The 18,493-nt window shown below is 43.7% G+C and overlaps 1 protein-coding gene across 7 annotated transcripts in view; it reads right to left on the reverse strand.

The window, feature by feature from the left end:
* Rdga (retinal degeneration A) overlaps nt 1–18,493 on the reverse strand; it is a 520,967-nt gene that overhangs the window by 12,391 nt on the left and 490,083 nt on the right. For 6 of the 7 annotated variants that reach the window (XM_077674674.1, XM_077674671.1, XM_077674669.1 and 3 more), the window contains exons 21-29: nt 16,463–16,532; nt 13,349–13,622; nt 11,125–11,160; nt 9,821–9,855; nt 7,374–7,411; nt 5,914–6,034; nt 3,745–3,781; nt 1,410–1,509; nt 214–277 (exon numbers count right to left, since the gene is read on the reverse strand). In XM_077674674.1, the coding sequence (XP_077530800.1) occupies nt 214–277; nt 1,410–1,509; nt 3,745–3,781; nt 5,914–6,034; nt 7,374–7,411; nt 9,821–9,855; nt 11,125–11,160; nt 13,349–13,622; nt 16,463–16,532 (775 nt within the window). Of the gene's footprint in view, nt 1–213; nt 278–1,409; nt 1,510–3,744; nt 3,782–5,913; nt 6,035–7,373; nt 7,412–9,820; nt 9,856–11,124; nt 11,161–13,348; nt 13,623–16,462; nt 16,533–18,493 lie in introns of those variants that run through there. The other variant, XR_013317059.1, reaches the window with a different exon arrangement.

The raw sequence follows: 18,493 nt of genomic DNA on the forward strand, positions 1-18,493 counted from the left end.
AATACAGAAATGACTACTGTTCTCTCATCACCGAAGTGCACAGAAACGGCGTCCTAAACGTACAAACTGTCCAAAGCGCAAACTATGTCACAATGTGTACCCGCTACATGACACCTGCTGAACACCCCGCTCTCCATTCAGAATACAACTCCCTAGCGCTGTGCAGTCACCGGACAACAAAGTCACCAATCCCAAAGTGACTGAGTCACTCACTCTCAAGATATGCTGCCAGGTCCTCATCCCCGGCTCTCGCTGCTAGCTGCTTCGCAGTCTGTCCCTGAAAAGTGCACATAAAACAAAAAGAAGATCCACAACGCATTATTGTGGTGCCACTTCTAACATAGCTATGAAAAATATCAACCTAGCACATATTCATGTAACTAACACCTCAACTGGGAACATGTTTGTGTGACAGGTATATTGAACAAAAACACAGCAGGGTGACGAGTGTATCAACTTCAAATATTACACGTGTGATGATAGATACGCAAAAAACACATTACCTCGATGGATGCATGAATTGAAAATTTATTACTGTAACGAACATACCAGCCTACAATACACAAGCATGATGGATACATTAATGAAGAGCCTTCCGGGCCACAATGCACAGATGCCTAGAAATGCACCACAACCGCTACCCACTCAAACCATGCGCGACTGCGAAATACTGGATACAGGACTTTTCAACGAGGAGTAGAACTCCACTCGTTTCGCTGCTCGTTAAGGAGTAAAACAGTCTACACTGCCCAACCTTCCTCACAAATTTGCTAATTAAGTCAGTGAGAATTGAGTAGGTGAAGCATACGCATCCCCCCCCCCCCCCCCCTTTTTTTTAGATGTTCCAGCCTATAATTTTTGTCTCCATTCAAGACATCAGACTGCCAAAATAAGCTCGAAGGTACAGCATCGCTCCACCGATTCAGCTTGCATTCTTCCTTCGAGATAAAATTAGGACTCGATGCACTGAAGCCATATGTGTGCAACAAGGCTCACCCAAAGGTGAGGTTTTGGGACAATTACTCTTCCGACGTGCACTCAAATCTTGTTGACAGGCATCTTTCCCTTCCCCTTCCGGTAGAAAGGCACCTTTCATGGCTGGGAAATGAGTCCACTATCTCCTTCGCCACTATACAATAATACGTCGATAGTTCACCGAGCTTTCTTGGTAATGCTAACAAAGCTTTGACGCCACCAGTACCTTCCCTCTCTCCTGTGGTTTCCCTGTTGCTCAATAACATTTTTTTTTGCAAATCCTACAAACCAACTGACGCAGCAGCAAGTTATTATTAAGCTTTAGTCACCCACAAATAGTAGCGTCAGCAGATAAGATTAGAGCGGCAGCATTTGTGACACAGTGGTAAAGAGAGAGAGGGAGGAAGAACGATTTAGAGACAAGAGCAACGTACCTGGCAGTCCGCCTTGGACAGCGAAGCCCCCGCTGCCACAAGCATGCAACAAATGGTTCTTCTCTTGTACGCTGCCGCTTTGTGAAGTGCCGTCTGTCCCCTGATCGGCAGCAACAAAAAAGAAAGGCGGAAACAAAGAGAAAAGCCATCAGATTTTGTTTCGCACACAAAAGAAAGCTGATAGTTTAGCAAGTCAATACATGATTAGAATTTGCCCCACATATGAGTCGATGTTTCAGTGTGCAGCACTTTGGCGCCTGCTCAGGGTTCGTACAGGATTGAGAAGCAAAAATTCAAGGGTTTTCAAGGACTTTCAAGGACCAGTAAACACATTTTCAAGGTCCCCATCTAATATTTTATCTGGGATTATTTATAACTTTTCCAACACAATGCAAAAGTTTTTTATTGCACAATACCTAAGCACATTAGTGCACATTTAGATAGGTGCTAACGGGTTCGTAAAATGCTCCCCCAGATTTATTTTTTATTTCATGACTGGTATTTAGAGGTTTTTCTTTTTCCTTTGTGTTTGGTGACGCTGTTTGATTTCAAAACTTAGTTAATGTTGCCTGCATCTCCTGCTTTGTCAGCAAGAGTATCAGCTGAAATTAAATCCCCAAGTGTTGCTGCAAGGCAGGATGAACAATGCATATGTCCACCATTTGCACGTAAAAGCAAACGCCGATGGAGCGTATGAGGCACAGCAAACATGCAAGGAGCGAGCGGTCACAGCCTAGATGGAAGATGCAAGATAGAGAACAGAAGCTGGCTTTCACTGGATTGTATCGCGACATGGATTGGATTGACAAGTGCCTACTCCCAATGTTGCCGTGTAATAATGAAAATCCACCAAACTCACGCAATACATTGAAACTCGATTGTTAAAATGTTTCTTTACATTTGTTAGCACCTAAAATCCACGAGAAACACTTTAAATTCTTGTGAAAAGACAGGGTCTTTGATTCTCTCCGGAAAAATCAAGGGTTTTCAAGGACCCTTTAAAAATTCCAGGACTTTCCAGGCCTTGAAATGGACACTTCTAAATTCAAGGGTTTTCAAGGTTTTCAAGGACCTGTGCGAACCCTGCTGCTACTGTAGTTTGACGGCGGCGTTGTCTTCGTTGCCAAGTGAACGAGGGAAGAATCGACGACAGAAAGAAAACAGAGGAGGAGGAAAGTGTCACAAAAGTGCGAGGAAGAGGGCGGTATGCCAAAGTGATGCGAGATGCTCCTCGGCGGTAACGCATGGCGAAAGTGTGAGGGGGCACGCAGTGAGACATACTGGGCGGTGGCGACGCGCTGCATGATACACCATAGCAGCACGTGCCATCGTTTACTCAACGATGACGCGTTCCACTTCCTGAGACACAGTTCGCAGTCCCTCCCCAAGACGCAGTTCGCACCGCCAACACGGAGGCTTACCATCGCTGACATTTGTGCGGGAGGTTCAAACACGATTTACAACATGCTCGGCGGTGGCGACGCGCTGCGAGATGATGGCAGAGTAGCGCGTGCGCCGTGTGTTCGCTCATCACGCCATCACTTCCCAAGACGCAGCAGCTATGCGCTGTGACCAAAAGACTGCATTTTGTGATGCGCCCTAATTTCGCATTGGGGAGTATGGTAATCATCAGCCATTTTTTGTAACACAATCCCACAGTCTACACGATGCTTAATTGCTCAACAGGAAACAATAAAGTTGAACAGTGCAAACGCTACGTCTCAAACCTAGCAGTGGCACAGAACACTTCGGCAACTTAACATTACATCATCCAACATGACCACCTGCATGCCCCTTGAATTATTTCGGTGCAATTGTTCAGAAAAGTGCAGAATAGCAGCCACTGCAAAGCTGTTGGCACTCTTGATTTGCAAGAGATATGGGCACTCATCTTCTTCAAAATGTTCCCCGCCCTCTGATGGGCAAGAATCCTGTGCACACACCCTGTGGCATTTGATTTGTGTGTCAAACAGAAGTCCCAAGTTTAGATACCTCAAATTGCCTTCCCCTTGTGCAGTGAAATACTGGCTTCCATGCATTATTTTGTTTGTGTTCTCAGTGCATGGGTTGAACTGTGTGAACAGTCTTTGACAAAATCTAATTGGGAGTATACAAACATTTCAGTCACATCGCCGCTTTTACTCTGACGCTGATTTCCTTCTGAACATGGTAAACTAATGGTGGTAATATTCTGAGAGTTCATTTTGAGACAAAACGTTTCCTAAAAAAAAAAAATACCACGGTAAACGGCACACAACATGAATGCAACGTACAAAATGAAGCCTAAGAATAAAAATATTTGTACTACTATATTACATTTGCAAATGCAACTTACTTTTCTCGGTCTGTGATGTCTAGTATTGTTGGTGATGCTGCAAAAAGAAGACAAGAGCAGGTCGCTTAGCACTTTAAATAGAGCTAGGTATCACTCTACAACACGGCTTGGTTTTCAACATGCCAATGCATGACACTCACTCTGAGTACCAATTAAGTTCATCCAATAGCATTACTCCAAAATTTCCCCACAACAATGCAGTTGTCATTATGTTTGTCTCATAATTTACACCTGTTTCATAATTGCTTCTGGGAAAAACACCCATAAAACCCACATTTATTGTAATGACTTCATCTAAAAATGTCAATTCTGGTCAGTATTAAAATGAACTAAGCTCACTTGGGATTAGATTCATTACTTTGCGCACTCACTAATATTATAGGAAGTACCTTTACAAATTCCTACATGGTCCAAATGAAAAACAAAAACATTTCCACGACTACATATCAGTGCAGCAGCGATGAAGCCGACCCCTCCCTTTGTTTTTCCTGCGAATTAAAGCTCAGCATTCAACCACACTAATTGCTTGAATTCATAACAAAGCCGCGTTTCTGATGGAGGTGAAAAGCAAAAACGCCCGTGTGTACGAGATTTCGGTGCATGTTAAAGGCCCCCAGGTGGTCCAAATTAATCCGGAGCGCTCCACTACGGCGCACCTCATCGCCTGCGTTGCGTTCGCCTGTTAAAACCCTACAATCAATCAATCAATCAATGAATTCATATCAAAGAAACGAGGCACTGGAAATAACAGAGTGGAACACATTGTTAAAGGGGACATGAACACAAAATACAACTCTACTTGGTTCGAAAGAACTAGCCTTTGGCAACTAAGCTCTGTTCTAGCCACCAGACAGTTTTTAACAAAAAAAACTCAAAATAATTAAAAAGCATTCACATTCTGCACTTTAGCGACATAATATGGAAAGGAGTGATGTCACATGAGCCAGCACTAAAAACAAAATTATCAGCTTGTTAGCTTTCAAGTGACACAATCAAATGGAACTAGAGGCCCCACTGCAATTGCCCAGTCACGTTTCTCGGCAGTGGCCTGTAAATCACACAAACAAGTTTCTGTGACATCAGAGGGAAATTACCGGAAAGTGGCTCGGGGGAAGCCAATGCTTGATAAGTTTTATTTAAGGGGGGACACTCGTCTTCAGAACCGAAAATTTGCCAAAAAATCTATTTTCTGTATTAATTTTATTTGCAGGTCCTAAAGAATGTACCTGCAAAATATCATAGCTGTATCATAAGTATTCACAAAGCTGTCACCCTTTGAAGTCACCTAAATGACCATTTTTGCCTATGTTTCCAAACTTTGTGCCCTGTTTCCTCAGAACCAAGTTTTTTTCCCACATGGTCAGCTGTCGGGTACAATAGGTATCTCGGGATGTACTGGTTCGATTTGTGCAATTTTTGCTGCATTCGAAAGCTTATGAACTGAACAGTGCAATAAAACCACAAAAGTATAGAATTTCTTTTGCTGGCACAAGATTTTATGCAGGTAGTTTACAGAAACATTGCAAATTGATGACCTGACATTTCTGAAGTTTACAGCATTTGCCGAAACAAGGCTAAAATTACTGCTGTGGTACAGTTGCACTCCCTGGTCCTTCTAGAGCACAAAGGGATAAAAAGCCAGTCGAGTATTTCGCAGTTAGATACTGAAAATATTGCCCGAAACGGAGTGGCATAACATGTTGCACAACTCTCAACTTACACCTCATAGACGAAAACTGACTGCATATTTGAGCTCAGGATGTTAAAATACACTCAATGTGTAAACCTCAAGCACAAGGGTAGGTTAAAAAATAAAAAAGTCCTCAAGACCAGTGTCACCCCTTTAATATACCTCCATTATTCATTTGAAGTTTGCAATAAAATTGGTGTCAGATATTGAGACAAAGCAGTATTTTTAAAGAAACAAACTGGTATCTTGTCTTTGTGGTCCAGTTACAGTCATAAAGGATGGCACAAATACGATTAGTGCCAAGGTTGCGCACTGTCCCCAACGCTTTTCCAAGAGAAACGGGTCACTTTAACAACGTGCTGGTACGAGCGCTGGTCCTTGTCTCCCCAGTGCTGCTCCTCGTCTCCCTCGTCCTGTGTTTTCTTTACTGCGCTTAATGGAGTTATTTGGTAAGACAACAGAAACACTGCAGCACTCACCACTGGCCACGATGTAGCGAACAATGTCCTTGTGTCCGTAGCGCGAGGCGTGATGCAGCGCCGTCATCCCACTGTCGTCTACAGACAGCAGGGTGTGACCACTGTCACAAAGCTGCTTTAGCTGGAGAAAAGAAAAGTCATAAGAAGTTGAGAATGCAGACAAAGTTACTTTCGCGGGTACAGCTGCCTTCAAAAGTAATTAGGGCAGAGCAAAAACTTGTCACCATAAGAAAACTCCACTTTTTGCACAAAGCTATTTGTTGGCAGGGGATATACTAGGTCTACAGGCAGTTATTGAATTTAATAGAACGGCCCTCAGTGCACATACTATATGGCAGGAGCAGACAAGGTGGATAGTTATGCTTAAATTTACAAGCTCGTGTTACAGTTACCTGATGGCACATGTACAGTAAGAACGAAAGAACTGCTACACCGAATCGAATTTCTATGCAGCCTTGTACTAATGCCTGTAACTATTGGTAACAAACTATGTACAGTAAGAACGAAAGAACTGCTACACCGAATCGAATTTCTATGCAGCCTTGTACTAATGCCTGTAACTATTGGTAACAAACTAAGCCTACGATGAATGACGAATCAATCCCGTAGACTGCACCATAATGAATATAGGCAGCTGACGGGACAACCACAAGCACAAATACTGAAGTTTCACTGTATTCTATAGTGGTATCATGTATTTGTTTATTTATTAACGAGTTCACTCCCTGTTCCGACTTTTTTTTTCTTTATAAGCTACAGCAGTTTATGAAAGGCAATGAGATTAGCTGAAAATATGTCATTAAGAGATTATTTGTAATTACCAAGACGGAGCAAAATCAAGACGGAGCAAAAATAGTCCAGTTACCAGAATTATTTCCAACATCAACTGCTAACACACAACCTCCACACTTGCTTACATCCCCTCTCTGCGTCACTGATATCAAACGTCTCTGCAAATCTTTATCAATTTGACAATTCAAACTGTAAGCGTTAACTTCTGCCATTCTTTAGTCAGACATCTATTTTGGCATCGTCTTACCAATATCAACAAACTAAAATGAACAAGGTTAGAATGCATATTAGGGTAATTTCAATAATCGATTAATGCAACATTCAAATTAACCATGAGAAGCCATGAGCTTTTGGCAATGTTAAACGCAGTAAAAAAGGAAGGTAAAGGACGCACAGACAGATTAGGCCAAAAGCGAAGCAGGGCAACATGTAACAAGGGAAGTCACTGCTTAAAAGCTGGGAGTATTAACACAGCTGTTAAACCAAGCAAAAGCAGTTACGTTTTACCATCAGTTAAGAAAAATTCGGTCCTTGTAATCTTTACGACATTTGCAATACCTACATATGCGCACTACATTCCGTATATGCCTTTTCCCCAGAGCAACAGCTTCGCTCAATAATTTCTGTTTCGTTAGTTTCCCTTCAAATAAAATGTCGATCAAACCTACCCTTAAGAGATCCCCCATTTTGGCAGCGATGATAACTTCTGCAACCAGACAAAGGGTTAATCGGTTATCAGACAACAGCTTGCGATAACGAGTTTGAACGTTCGGGCTGCAAGCGCAATGTGAGTAAAACATGCAAGCAGGCCATGCAACGTGATGATCAGAACTGTACTGTGCAGTATATTGAGCTGTTCCATAATTTTATGTTCCAAAAAATAAAACAAAATGGCAGTTTGAGTCCCTCCCAAGTACCGTATTTATGCAAATATAAGGCAAGGTTTTTTTTCCAAAATCTGTAGTCTCAATGTCACACTCTGCCTTATATTCGAAGCTCAGTAGAGAGAGAGAGAGAGAGAAAGACTTTATTTGAGGCCAGCAGGGAGTGGGAGGTCGGGATGCATAGTGATATGGTGATTTTGGTGTGAGAGTTTTGGTTTCCACCTTCTGACCATTTCAAAGCTTCCAAAACGCCCAACAACACTGTTAAAAATGTAACAAAGAAATTCCAAAATGAAAATTTACTGGAATGCTGGTTGCAGACAGTAATTACTGACTTTTGGCAGCTGCAAGTGTACTGAATAGCTCACGACACAGCAGACGCCATGGCAGCAGACGCCTTAAAGCATGTCATTGAGCGAAGCCAGCCGTAGCCGCTTCCAAGCCAGTAGTAGCTGCACAGCTTGTAAACAAGTCAGGACGCCAGTTTGCTTTTTTTGCTGGAGTGCTTGGAGTCCCTCCAGCAAGATTTTCTTTCTCAGTGCTTCTAAAGCGGGCGTCCCCGTGTATGCTTGCCCAGTGGGTGGTGGACACTTGGGCAGCAATCCCTGAAGCCATGGTGGTGGCATCGTTCCGTTCCGCAAGTGCTGCATTTCCAATGCCCTTGACAGCACCGAGAACGCTGACCTCTTCAAGTGTGCAAATAGGAAGACTCGAATAACATCACCTCTGAGGACAGCAGTTTCTGAGTGTGTCTGCCTGTCATCTCGCCCTGAATAAATATCTTTGTGCGAAGATGTAGTTCATGAATGCTTGGTGTCAGTTTTGCTGAAGGGTAAGGAATGGAATTGCCTCCCTTCCCTCGTTTCTATAGCCTTATATGTATTGGTAGGAACATACTTTTTTCCTTTTTTGATCCTCCTCGCCTTATAACCGTGACCACCTTATGATCGAATAAATACGGTACTATAGTCCGAGTCAAGAAATAATTGGCATTAAAATCACAAACATAGACTGTCTAACTCTTATACCTGCAACACTTCTTCACTTTTCGGCCGACAGAAATCTAGTAAGCGTAATGTGAAATAGTGTCACTAGATAAGGTCACAGAGTATCGGCTAGCTGTTTCGTGCTGCCACTATGATCATTGATTAGTGGGCATCACATGACATTTGTTTACACTACGACGGCACATGGGCGCCGCCATTTTGTTGTTTATGCGTTTTTGTCGGTCAACTCTGGCCGTCTTAGCTTGTCCTCCCTCCCAACTCTGCGGCTGCGCGCGACTGACGTGGTTCATAACGCGAATCAAAGATAACGCATGTAGCAGCATTTCAGACTGCTGATGTTGTTTTGCTGCATCTTCAGCAGCGTTGTTAACAAACGACCCGGTCGAATTTAGCGGCAAGGCAGTGGATGCGTCAATCTGGCAACAGTGATAAACACCAAAATGGCCGCCGCTGCTGACTTGCGCGCCTCAGTGGTGCTACTCTTATACCTTATTTAGTGACACTAATGTGAAACACATAATGGATCGAGTGATGTAAGCCACAGACTAAGAAGCAAATTCCACACTTGCTTAGAGAGTCACAGCTTTACAAGTCTCTGAAAAGCGCAGTTGGCCAGCTTCTTGTTCATTGTCAATTCGCGAAATCAATTCGCTTCGAAGAAAGTCTTAAACCTCGGATGCTCTGCTGTGCTTAATTAAGTAACCACTTGCTTTATCAAAAGAAAGAAACTTGGCAAATAGATTTCTCACCAGACGCCTACATTTGTCTCAATTTTTCGGATGAACAAAGACACAATTTTCTATCAAATCGTGCATTCGCTGGCCTTTTTACAACTGATTGACGTTTCCAAAACCAAATCGCTTACCTATACTTTTGAAAAGAAAAAAATTGTTTACACACCTTCTACCCTGCAGGCTTATTTTACCAAGTAACCTTTTGCCGATTAGTAAAACTTTCTTTTTGCAAGCACGCGCAGTTTACTATGATGCTTTCTTTTTTTTTTCAAAGCAAGCTCCTTAACAGACTTGATGCATTAGTATACATGTGCATAGACCCTTCAGAAATGAGTATTTGCTTCTTCATCATTGGCATGCTTAATCATGAGCAGACGCACTCAAGACAGACAGACACTCACACAGGCCGGAAGAAAAGTACAGATAAGATGGCAGGCACAACACTAGCATGCTAAACGTGCATTATTGATAGACCAACAAAAAACCCTACCTTGCGATGAAGCCGGCTGCTCTTCAGCCTCAACCCTGCAGATAACACACGATTAGGATATTAGGATCAGAACTTTTGCGTACAAAAAAACGCGCGAAAGCAAGACTTCTTGGCAAGCTGATGCTCTCAATTCAAACACTATTACGCGAGCAAGGCGTCATGAAGGTGTAAACGACGGCTCCTGCTTGTCCTTATTGGTTCCTGCTTGTCCTGTGTGTCAGGGCCTGCGTATTTTGACCTTGTCCTAGGCCTCCCTTAGTCCTGAGGACACAGCACTGTCCTTATGTTCCAGCTCGTTTCCGCTAGCCCTTGCCAGTGGTAACTTTTCCCTCCTTACTCTTGCCCTAGGACACTGCCTTGTCCTGTTTAATCCGAAAGTGAGCAGTGAGATTGAGCATGAGCCTGCGTTCCCCCTTCTCGTCACTTGTCTCAGCACCTGCCTCAGCTCTAAGACTGCCAGACTGCTTGATTTTGCTCAACCTGCCACTGCTGCTGTGAGCAAGATTAAGGGGGCAGACTGGTCTTGGAGCTAGTTTTTTATTATTTACTAACCAATTTTAATGAAACTGCACACCATTATGGAGTTTTTTGTTCTGATTTCAAATCTGCAATTAAATTTTTTGCAAGTTGATTATTTTTTTAGATAATTAATAATTAATAGCCATTATTTCTGGTCACAATTACGAAATAACCACTCTATACAGAATGGCAATTACCCCGCGCCTAAGCCAAACAAATGGCTAAAGAATACAACGTTAGACGAATTGTTTTGATTTAGCTACTTTTGGTCATTTTGCAGCAGACTGAACTTCACTCCTCTTCCGCTCTGCCAGAAATGGCTCACAGGTGGTGTCAAGTGAACTCAGTAATAATTTTCCAGAGCCTCCATTCGAAAAGTTTGTTTCCAACATTGCATTTTCCACACATATAGTTATCAAAAGCAAACAAAATTACAGTTGTACCTGCTCTGGGTGCTGAGATAACCGAGGGCGAAATGCTAGCTTAGCGTTGCAAGAAAAGTGCCGTTTCACTATTGAATTCTGCGTGAACTGAGCTTTACAGTGCACTTTAAAATTCTACTCACAATAAAATATGGTGCCTTATGATGAGGAAATTTGCAGACTGATAGAAAAATGGCCGCGGATGCCCCAAATGCCATTTTCTAGGAAATTATTTTTTGACTGTTTTTTGGCCCCAAAGATCCATCTGCCCAATAATAATAAAGACATTTACTCAAGCACAACCGAAACGCATGTAACCAGCTCACTCCAGCAGTTGATCATGATTTCAGCAGTACTACTCACTTCTGTTCTCGGCTGTCTTGTGCACCACTAGGAATGCTGAAAGGAAAAGATTGAAACGAGTGTCAAAACAAGAGAAGCCCGTGAGTTAGCAACAGCAGGAGATGATGAGCATCAACTAAATTGCAAAAGATGTCTCTTCCAAGCGCTTCTTACATGTTCATGCATATTTGGCATGCAGCAAGAACAGATTCCTTAAAGGAGCCATGAAGAGAAAATGCAAGTTGGTTTTATTCGAAAGATTTCGTGTTTTATAGTGCCCCCAGCGCTTGTCCGGATACAAACGATGCTTTATTCACTGAGAAATTAAACAATTTAGGTTAAAATTTTGATTTTCCCGCTCAATCGTGCGTTTTCGTGGTCCCACGTGACATCACTGAAACCGACCGCTCTGCAGCCTAGAATACCTTCATTCACGCATCCGCCGTACAGGGTAGAGACACGTATACGCTGGCGCCGCCATTTTCGGTTGCTCGCTCACCGCCGAAGCAAGTCATTGTGTCAAAACCGTGCTAGAATTATCGCCGCAACGCGGTTTACTGAAGAAGTTTGAATCATATTGTCTGTTTCGCGTTGCTAGGTCTCGTGGGAAACGAAAAGAATAACGCGTTGAGCCCGTTGGCCCAATTGCGGCGGCACGGGACCGTTCAAAGGTTGTCTACACCCTGTACAGCGGTGTTGGTTTGTTCCCGCGTTTCTTTACGTTCCGTAACCTAGATGGCGCCACCATACCGTGGCAAGCGTTTGGTTTGTTTTTGCCCGCATTTAAACCTGGCTTGTTTTTGTTCTGGGAGAAAATATTCATACCCTGAAACAGTGCTCGCTCGACAAATGGGGTCACGTAAGACACCGTTGCTTGCGTCAATCGGCCAGTGTCGTCTGAGACAACCCCAAGCCCCGTAGTGCTGTGCAGCGAAACCAGGCATGCTGTGCGCAGTACGAACAGCAGAACGCATCAGTACTTCTATGTTTACATGTGCTTTCGTAATTTCCACTGTTTGTCCCATCATTCTTATTGCTTTGTAAAGAATGTGCCCTAAATTTAAGCGCAAATCGCTCGTTCGTCTAGTTTATAAGTTCTACCTAATTTGCGTCTGCTTCTGCCAGCCTCCGCCAATCGCAGAGCTTAGCTCATGTGACGACATATGTTCTGTTGCGGGAAATGAGCTGGTGGGTCGCATGACCATTCCCGTTTTTCCTAATTATGTAGCTTATTTGAGCGAAGTTTACGTTAAAAGTGGTGTCAGTATGATTCTAACGAGACAATCTTTTGAATGAACCAAACTTGTGTTTTCTCTTCATGGCTCCTTTAATAATGGGGACCTGAAAGGCAGAATACAAGTTCGTTCAATTTGATAGAACCAGCCTTTGGTAACACTCAGCTCCATGTCAGACACGAAAGACGTATTTTTAACCAAACGAAATGCAAAAAATGCTGAAAAACTTTTATTAAATTCCGCGCTACACAATGTCAGCAGTGGCGCAACAACAGCAGGAGCGACACAACAAACGCCCACACTAAAAGGGAGTTATCAGCGTGTCAAGCGAACGTTACCACTCAAGTGACATGCTCAAACGAACCTGGAAACACCACTACAAGCGGCCAGTCATTGCTGGTTTAAAGTTCCCGATAAAATTGGTATCGTTGTTATTGGGACAAAACCGTCTTTTCAATGAAGCAAACTGGTATTTCGCCTTCCTGGCCCCTTTGATTGCCGGAGTTCACATTGATTTCCAATACCAGCAGGCCTCGGCACATGCACATTTTGCCTGCACAACTCGTTTTTTGCAAACATGCACCTCGCCTACAGAGTTCCTCAATATACACTAGTTGCGAAGCTCCACTTCAGAATCTGGGCTGTGCAGTCACCCCTGCTTTGTTGAAAGTGAGGGGCAAGCATATATGTGAGGCACCTTGGGGAAAAACTAAACCTTGCTACACATTTACTTAACACAAAGCTTGCTTTGTGTTATAAGTATAAGTAAGACAAAGCAACAGCTCCAAGTGCTTGAGTACTAGTTTAACTGTCAGTCTATAGATGGCAGACCGATCAACCTGCCTCATGCTTGCCCCTGTTTGCCCAAAGTGCAGGGGTGCCAACCATGAACCGGTTTTTGGTACATGGGGCCTACGGGGAGTTTTGCCATTGGCGTATATTGAATAATTCTGATCTGTCTGTACTCCGTGCTGCCCAACGGCCATGCCAAGCCGAACCCGAGGACTCACCTCCACGTCGGAGCCGGCTCCTTGGCTTCGGCTTCGGCTGGGGCTGCGGGCACTGCTGCCAGACTGTCATCACTGCCCCTGCTGGCAGCGGACAGACCCTCGAGGACCCTGGCATCCTCTGCCGTCGGCGACGTGAGCGATGGTGGCGGCGGCTCCGGTGCAATCGGTGACTGCTCCGGATCGAGTATGTAGACGCCGTCCTGGCCGATGTCGACCACGTAGTGCAGCTGTTCTTGCGCCCGGTCGATGCGGAAAAACCGCTCCGCTGTGCATGCTGGGCGAAGAGAATGGGAGAGACGAAAAAGTTTTGTTGAAGAAGTCTGCAAGCGAGATGTGAGCAAAGAAAGAAAGAAATGAGATTGCGGTCATATTCCCCGTTAAGCGGATCATGGTAAAGAGAACATGGTTTCCTCATATGTTACTCGTAGATCCATGATGATGATGGCTTTGGTATGTGATTCACCCAGGGGCAAATTTCTTTTTTGCTTTGAATAAGGCACAGGTCACACAATGCACTCAGAATGAACAGGTTGCACAGTAGTTATCTCCCCATTTCAAGGCAGCAACTGTCTGCTTATAATCAAGATAATCAAGTGCAGTGCAAAACAGTGTAAGACGGACAGACAAAAGGAAATAGCAGATGAAGACAGGTATATCAAAGTTTCAAGAGGGTCTATGATACCATTTAGAATGTTTGAGAGCAAAAGCTCCATGCCCTGCTGAGATCCTGCCTAAGCCTACGGCACGGCCACGGCCATTGTGGCCACCCTTGTACTATTTCAACACACCAGGAACAGTGGCAGTGACTTAACAATGGTAACTGGGTTTTTGCGCTGCGGTTGCGTGAAAAAGAGGGGTTACATTCCGGTGAATTTCAGTTAGTGCCGAATCCACACAAAGTTAACAATGACAATGATAGATTAGGTTTAATCCCTTGGCACATCTACTCTGCCAATAACGACTCCTTTGATAACTACAGCGCTCATACAGACGTGCACAGGTTTTGATAAACTGCAAAGTGATATCTGAGGGTGTATTCTTGTTTAAAGCTTTCACCCGTTATTGTGAGCGGCATTGCTTTTGGGACAATGAGTCTAGTTTTCACTAGGGGTGTGCGAATACTCGAATATTCAAATACGAATCGAATAGTACCTCCGCAAATAATTCGATTCACGAATCGAATATCCACTATTCCATTTTTTGAATAGTCGAGTGGAGTTTCCGAACGTTCCCTGGCTTTGCGAAAGCTAGAGATGTCGGCGCACACTAAAGCACTGCTGCTACACCGTCTTTTCAACAAGTTTCATTGAAACCACCGCATTACAGCCTTGCAGAGGCCGTAAATTTTATCCCGCTGCACGGAGTAATCTGCGATTGCGTCGGTAAGACATTTTTTCCGAGCCGTCGTTGTCGACTCCGGCCGCCATTTTGAATTCTGCGACCGGATGTCTACATGTTAGGTCAGCCTTCGGTAAAGACCGCTGCCGTTTTGACAGCGCTTCCGTTAATTTAAAATCAAAAGCGGTTCTGGCTGCTTTTAATGCAGTTTCTGTATGGTTACTGCATGTTTACTTCTTTATTTAGACCACAGTGGATAGCGCAGTATTGTCCACGGCAACTGTAGTGCTGAGTTATGAGGCGCTGCATAGTCGTTGCCTTCGATTGCAGCACAGCAATTCCAGTGCAAGCAGATTTTTTTTTGTTTTGTTTTGTCAAATGCATGTCATGCCCACTCCGGATTTCTGGAGTACCGCGTCAATGCGAGTTGAAAAGTGCATTCTCCGGGTTGAAAAAGAACGTCCTTTTCCCGAACATGCGAATTAGCTCCCGCTTTTGCACAAAAACTTATGAAAAATCAAGGCCTGTAAAAATAAAAATTGGTATTCGATATTCGGCTTTTTTTTCTGAATTCGATTCGATATTCGATTCGAAAGTTACTATTCGGCATTCACAAACCCCTAGTTTTCGCTACTTTCCAATTGCTCATAGTTTATTATTCCAATCACGCATTGTACATTTCATTACCATTAGCCTGAATAACGCAGAAAAGCTGCACAAACTAAGGTCCGCTACTCGGTTTTCCCCGTCTCATTCAACAAAACTGCCCGAAAAAAAAAATTGTTTGAACCTTTAGGAGAATCACTGTAATGACCGCCGTAACCCTGCATTCAGGCCGTGCACGAAACTGGGCGCTGACGAGTTACTCGATTGAAGAGTGTTGCTCATTTTGGAAGACTCTCTTGTAGGTGTAGTTATTCTAAAATGAGGTATCCCCAAATAAAGTGGTTACGATAGCAGAGAGGACGCTTGCCAAGGAGCACCAACTGGCATGCCCAAATTGCTTGCAGACATTTCAGAAACATCAAGGCCAGCAATGGTTCCCCAAAAAACGTATGGAAACGTACGAAGCGACCATTTTGAAACATTGCACAGCTTAAGCCTTCAACAACGAAATTGATGGGACATGGGAAAAATTTCGTTGCAGCGGAAATTCGCTGAGGCGAAATCTGCCCCAACACACCCGGGAAGGGCACGAAAAATAGCCCCGTAAATTATCTGCATCATTGACCGCATAATGCAGTGTTTAGAAAAAGGAGTGACGATCAATTACCTTGTGTTTATTCAGATAATAAACGTACCAATGGTTATCTGTTGTCTAGCAGCATGTAAAGAGCGCGTTACAGGGGGGGTGAAGAAATGCCTATACATTCAAACCCCACAATAGTGAATCCGCTAGGAAAAGCAAAAAAAATTCGCTTTTGCGAAAATTTCATTGCCACGAGAATGGAACATAAATGACAGGAAAATCGCCTGCAAACCAAAAAATTTATTCCCGAGAATAAATGGTTTATTATGGCGAGGAGTTTGTTTCATTGACTTCTAGGGCTAAGCTGACGGGGATTGGAAATATTTCGTTGAAGTTGAAATTTCGTTGAAGCGGAGTTCGTTGTAGTGGGGTTCGACTGTGTTGCACCCATTTTCCCAGAAAAGTGTGCGCATTAAATGCAGGTAAATGCGGTAATCCAGTAAACTCGTGCATTCTGCCGACACCTCAAAAGATGCAACACTGGAAAGCAAAGAAAGCGCAAGCAATGGCGTCACGCTGCAACTTACAATCCAGAAAACACCAGTCGGGTGAGAACCTCTTGGACGGCGAGAGGTTTTGGGCGTCCGGTCCTTCCAGCTGTTTATGGCAAGAAAAAAATTAAAAATAAAAAAAAAATTAAAAAATAATAATTAAAATTATAAAAATTAAAAAGAAAAGCTTCCGCACCCCATAGTTTCTTGTCCCTCATAATGTATATAAACACTGAAGCTGACAAACTGCGTTTTTCATCAAATAAGACCCCTTCAATGAAACTGGATGATTTTGGAAAACAAATTTAAAGCGTGGTGGTTGAAAGCGACATTCAATCAAACTTACAAATAATTAGGAATCCAGTTGTGGCCCCAATGAGATTCCCGACACACATACCAAGGTAACCATTTAAAACTTGTGGAGGCTAACTTTATTCTTGTCATTGAAGCAGCAGAAAAAAACTTCAAAATTCATTCATCAAAAGTGCTTTGTAACGATGTTCAAGTTCGAAGCAAGATCAGCTGAGGATAAAAAAAAGGCAACTCAGCTGAGCAGTTGAAGTGATACCAAACCATTCGGATACAAAAAGTGGTACAAAAACTAGCCAGCTGTACTTCAAGCATAATGGCATAAAAACAATTACTACCCACAAGCATAATACAAGAAGCAAGGCCATTTAAGCTGCCCCATCATTCTCTATTGAGTGTGGTATTTAACACGCCGACGTGACACAGGCGATGAGGCGCGTTGTAGTGGAGGGCTCCGGATTAATTTTGAACACCAGGAGATCTTTAACGTGCGCCGAAATATTGAACACACGTGCATTTTCACTTTGAGCCTCCATTAGAAGAGCAGCCACCACGTCCCATCATTCCAACGAATCACCAACCAGGAAATTTCCCAAAAGAAGCTGCAAGTTAAATGACACAAAATATGCTCGGCTCTTTCAAAAACATTAAGCGAACAAATTACTTTACACACACAGCCACTTTTGATATTCACTTTGCGAGTTTCGTTAATAAAGCTACATTGCCCAAAACAGTGACAAAAATGGAAACTACAATATTTCCGTTTTTTTGTTAAAGATCAGCTAAAACTGAGAAACCTGGGTGCAGTGATTGCACCATGATTGCAACAGTGCAATCAGGGCGTTTTTTTGTGCTAAATATCAGCTAAAAGTGACAAACTTCAGTGATTGCACCACAACTGCAACAGTGCAATCATGGCGCAGTTCTTGTTAAAAGATCAGCTAAAAAACTTAGAGACTTGAGTGCAGTGATTGCCCCATGATTGCAACAGAGCAACCATGGCAGTTTTTTTGTTTGTGTTAAAGGGACCCTGCAACACTCTTTCAACAGTGCAAGTAAACCTGCGCAACGTTTAGATTACACTGCCAGGAATACCTGAGCCAAATATTACACGTGCACGTGAAGCGGTGAGCGCGCAAATCGATGTGAAAGACGCGGAAAAACAAACCGCTCTCTCTTCAGTTGTCCTCATTATGCATGGCCTGAGGGACGTCACATAGGCCATGGCTGCTCGATCGGCTGTCACTGGTCAACTTCGCGGCTAGATTCTCCCATTTCCGTCGTCGTCATCGCTGTGTACGAACCTCTTCTATGCCTGAACCTGTAGGCACAGTTTTGCCGTTTCTTTTGTGTTTTGAGTGCGCGCGGAGTTTGAGTGATGAGCTCAATACTTCCCTTTCAACGGGACCACTCGACTACAAACGTTTATTGCTTCAAAAACGCCCTACCAGCCCGAGCGCGCACTTGCGAGCAGGCACCCATGCCTGCTTTTTTGTGGCACCAGACCGGAAATAAGCCCCTCCGCGTTGCGGAGAAAAGGAGAAAACTACCCGGCATGTGATATATCGAAGGCCGCCGAAGAGAACGCCGCGAGCCGCCCCCCTCTCCGGGAGAGAGCGTGCAGCTTTCGTCGCGTTGCCCGCGGTCGAGTTGAGAGGGAACGATTATGCGCGATTTCTCATCGCGCGTAGTTTCGTTAATTGTGAACGGATTTTCATCATTCTTGCGGGAGGAGATTTCTGGGACAATAGACTTTAT

Source organism: Haemaphysalis longicornis, unplaced genomic scaffold, assembly GCF_048455015.1.
Source record: "Haemaphysalis longicornis isolate Haplotype H1 unplaced genomic scaffold, Haemaphysalis longicornis Haplotype H1 scaffold_6, whole genome shotgun sequence".
Classification (NCBI taxonomy): domain Eukaryota; kingdom Metazoa; phylum Arthropoda; class Arachnida; order Ixodida; family Ixodidae; genus Haemaphysalis; species Haemaphysalis longicornis.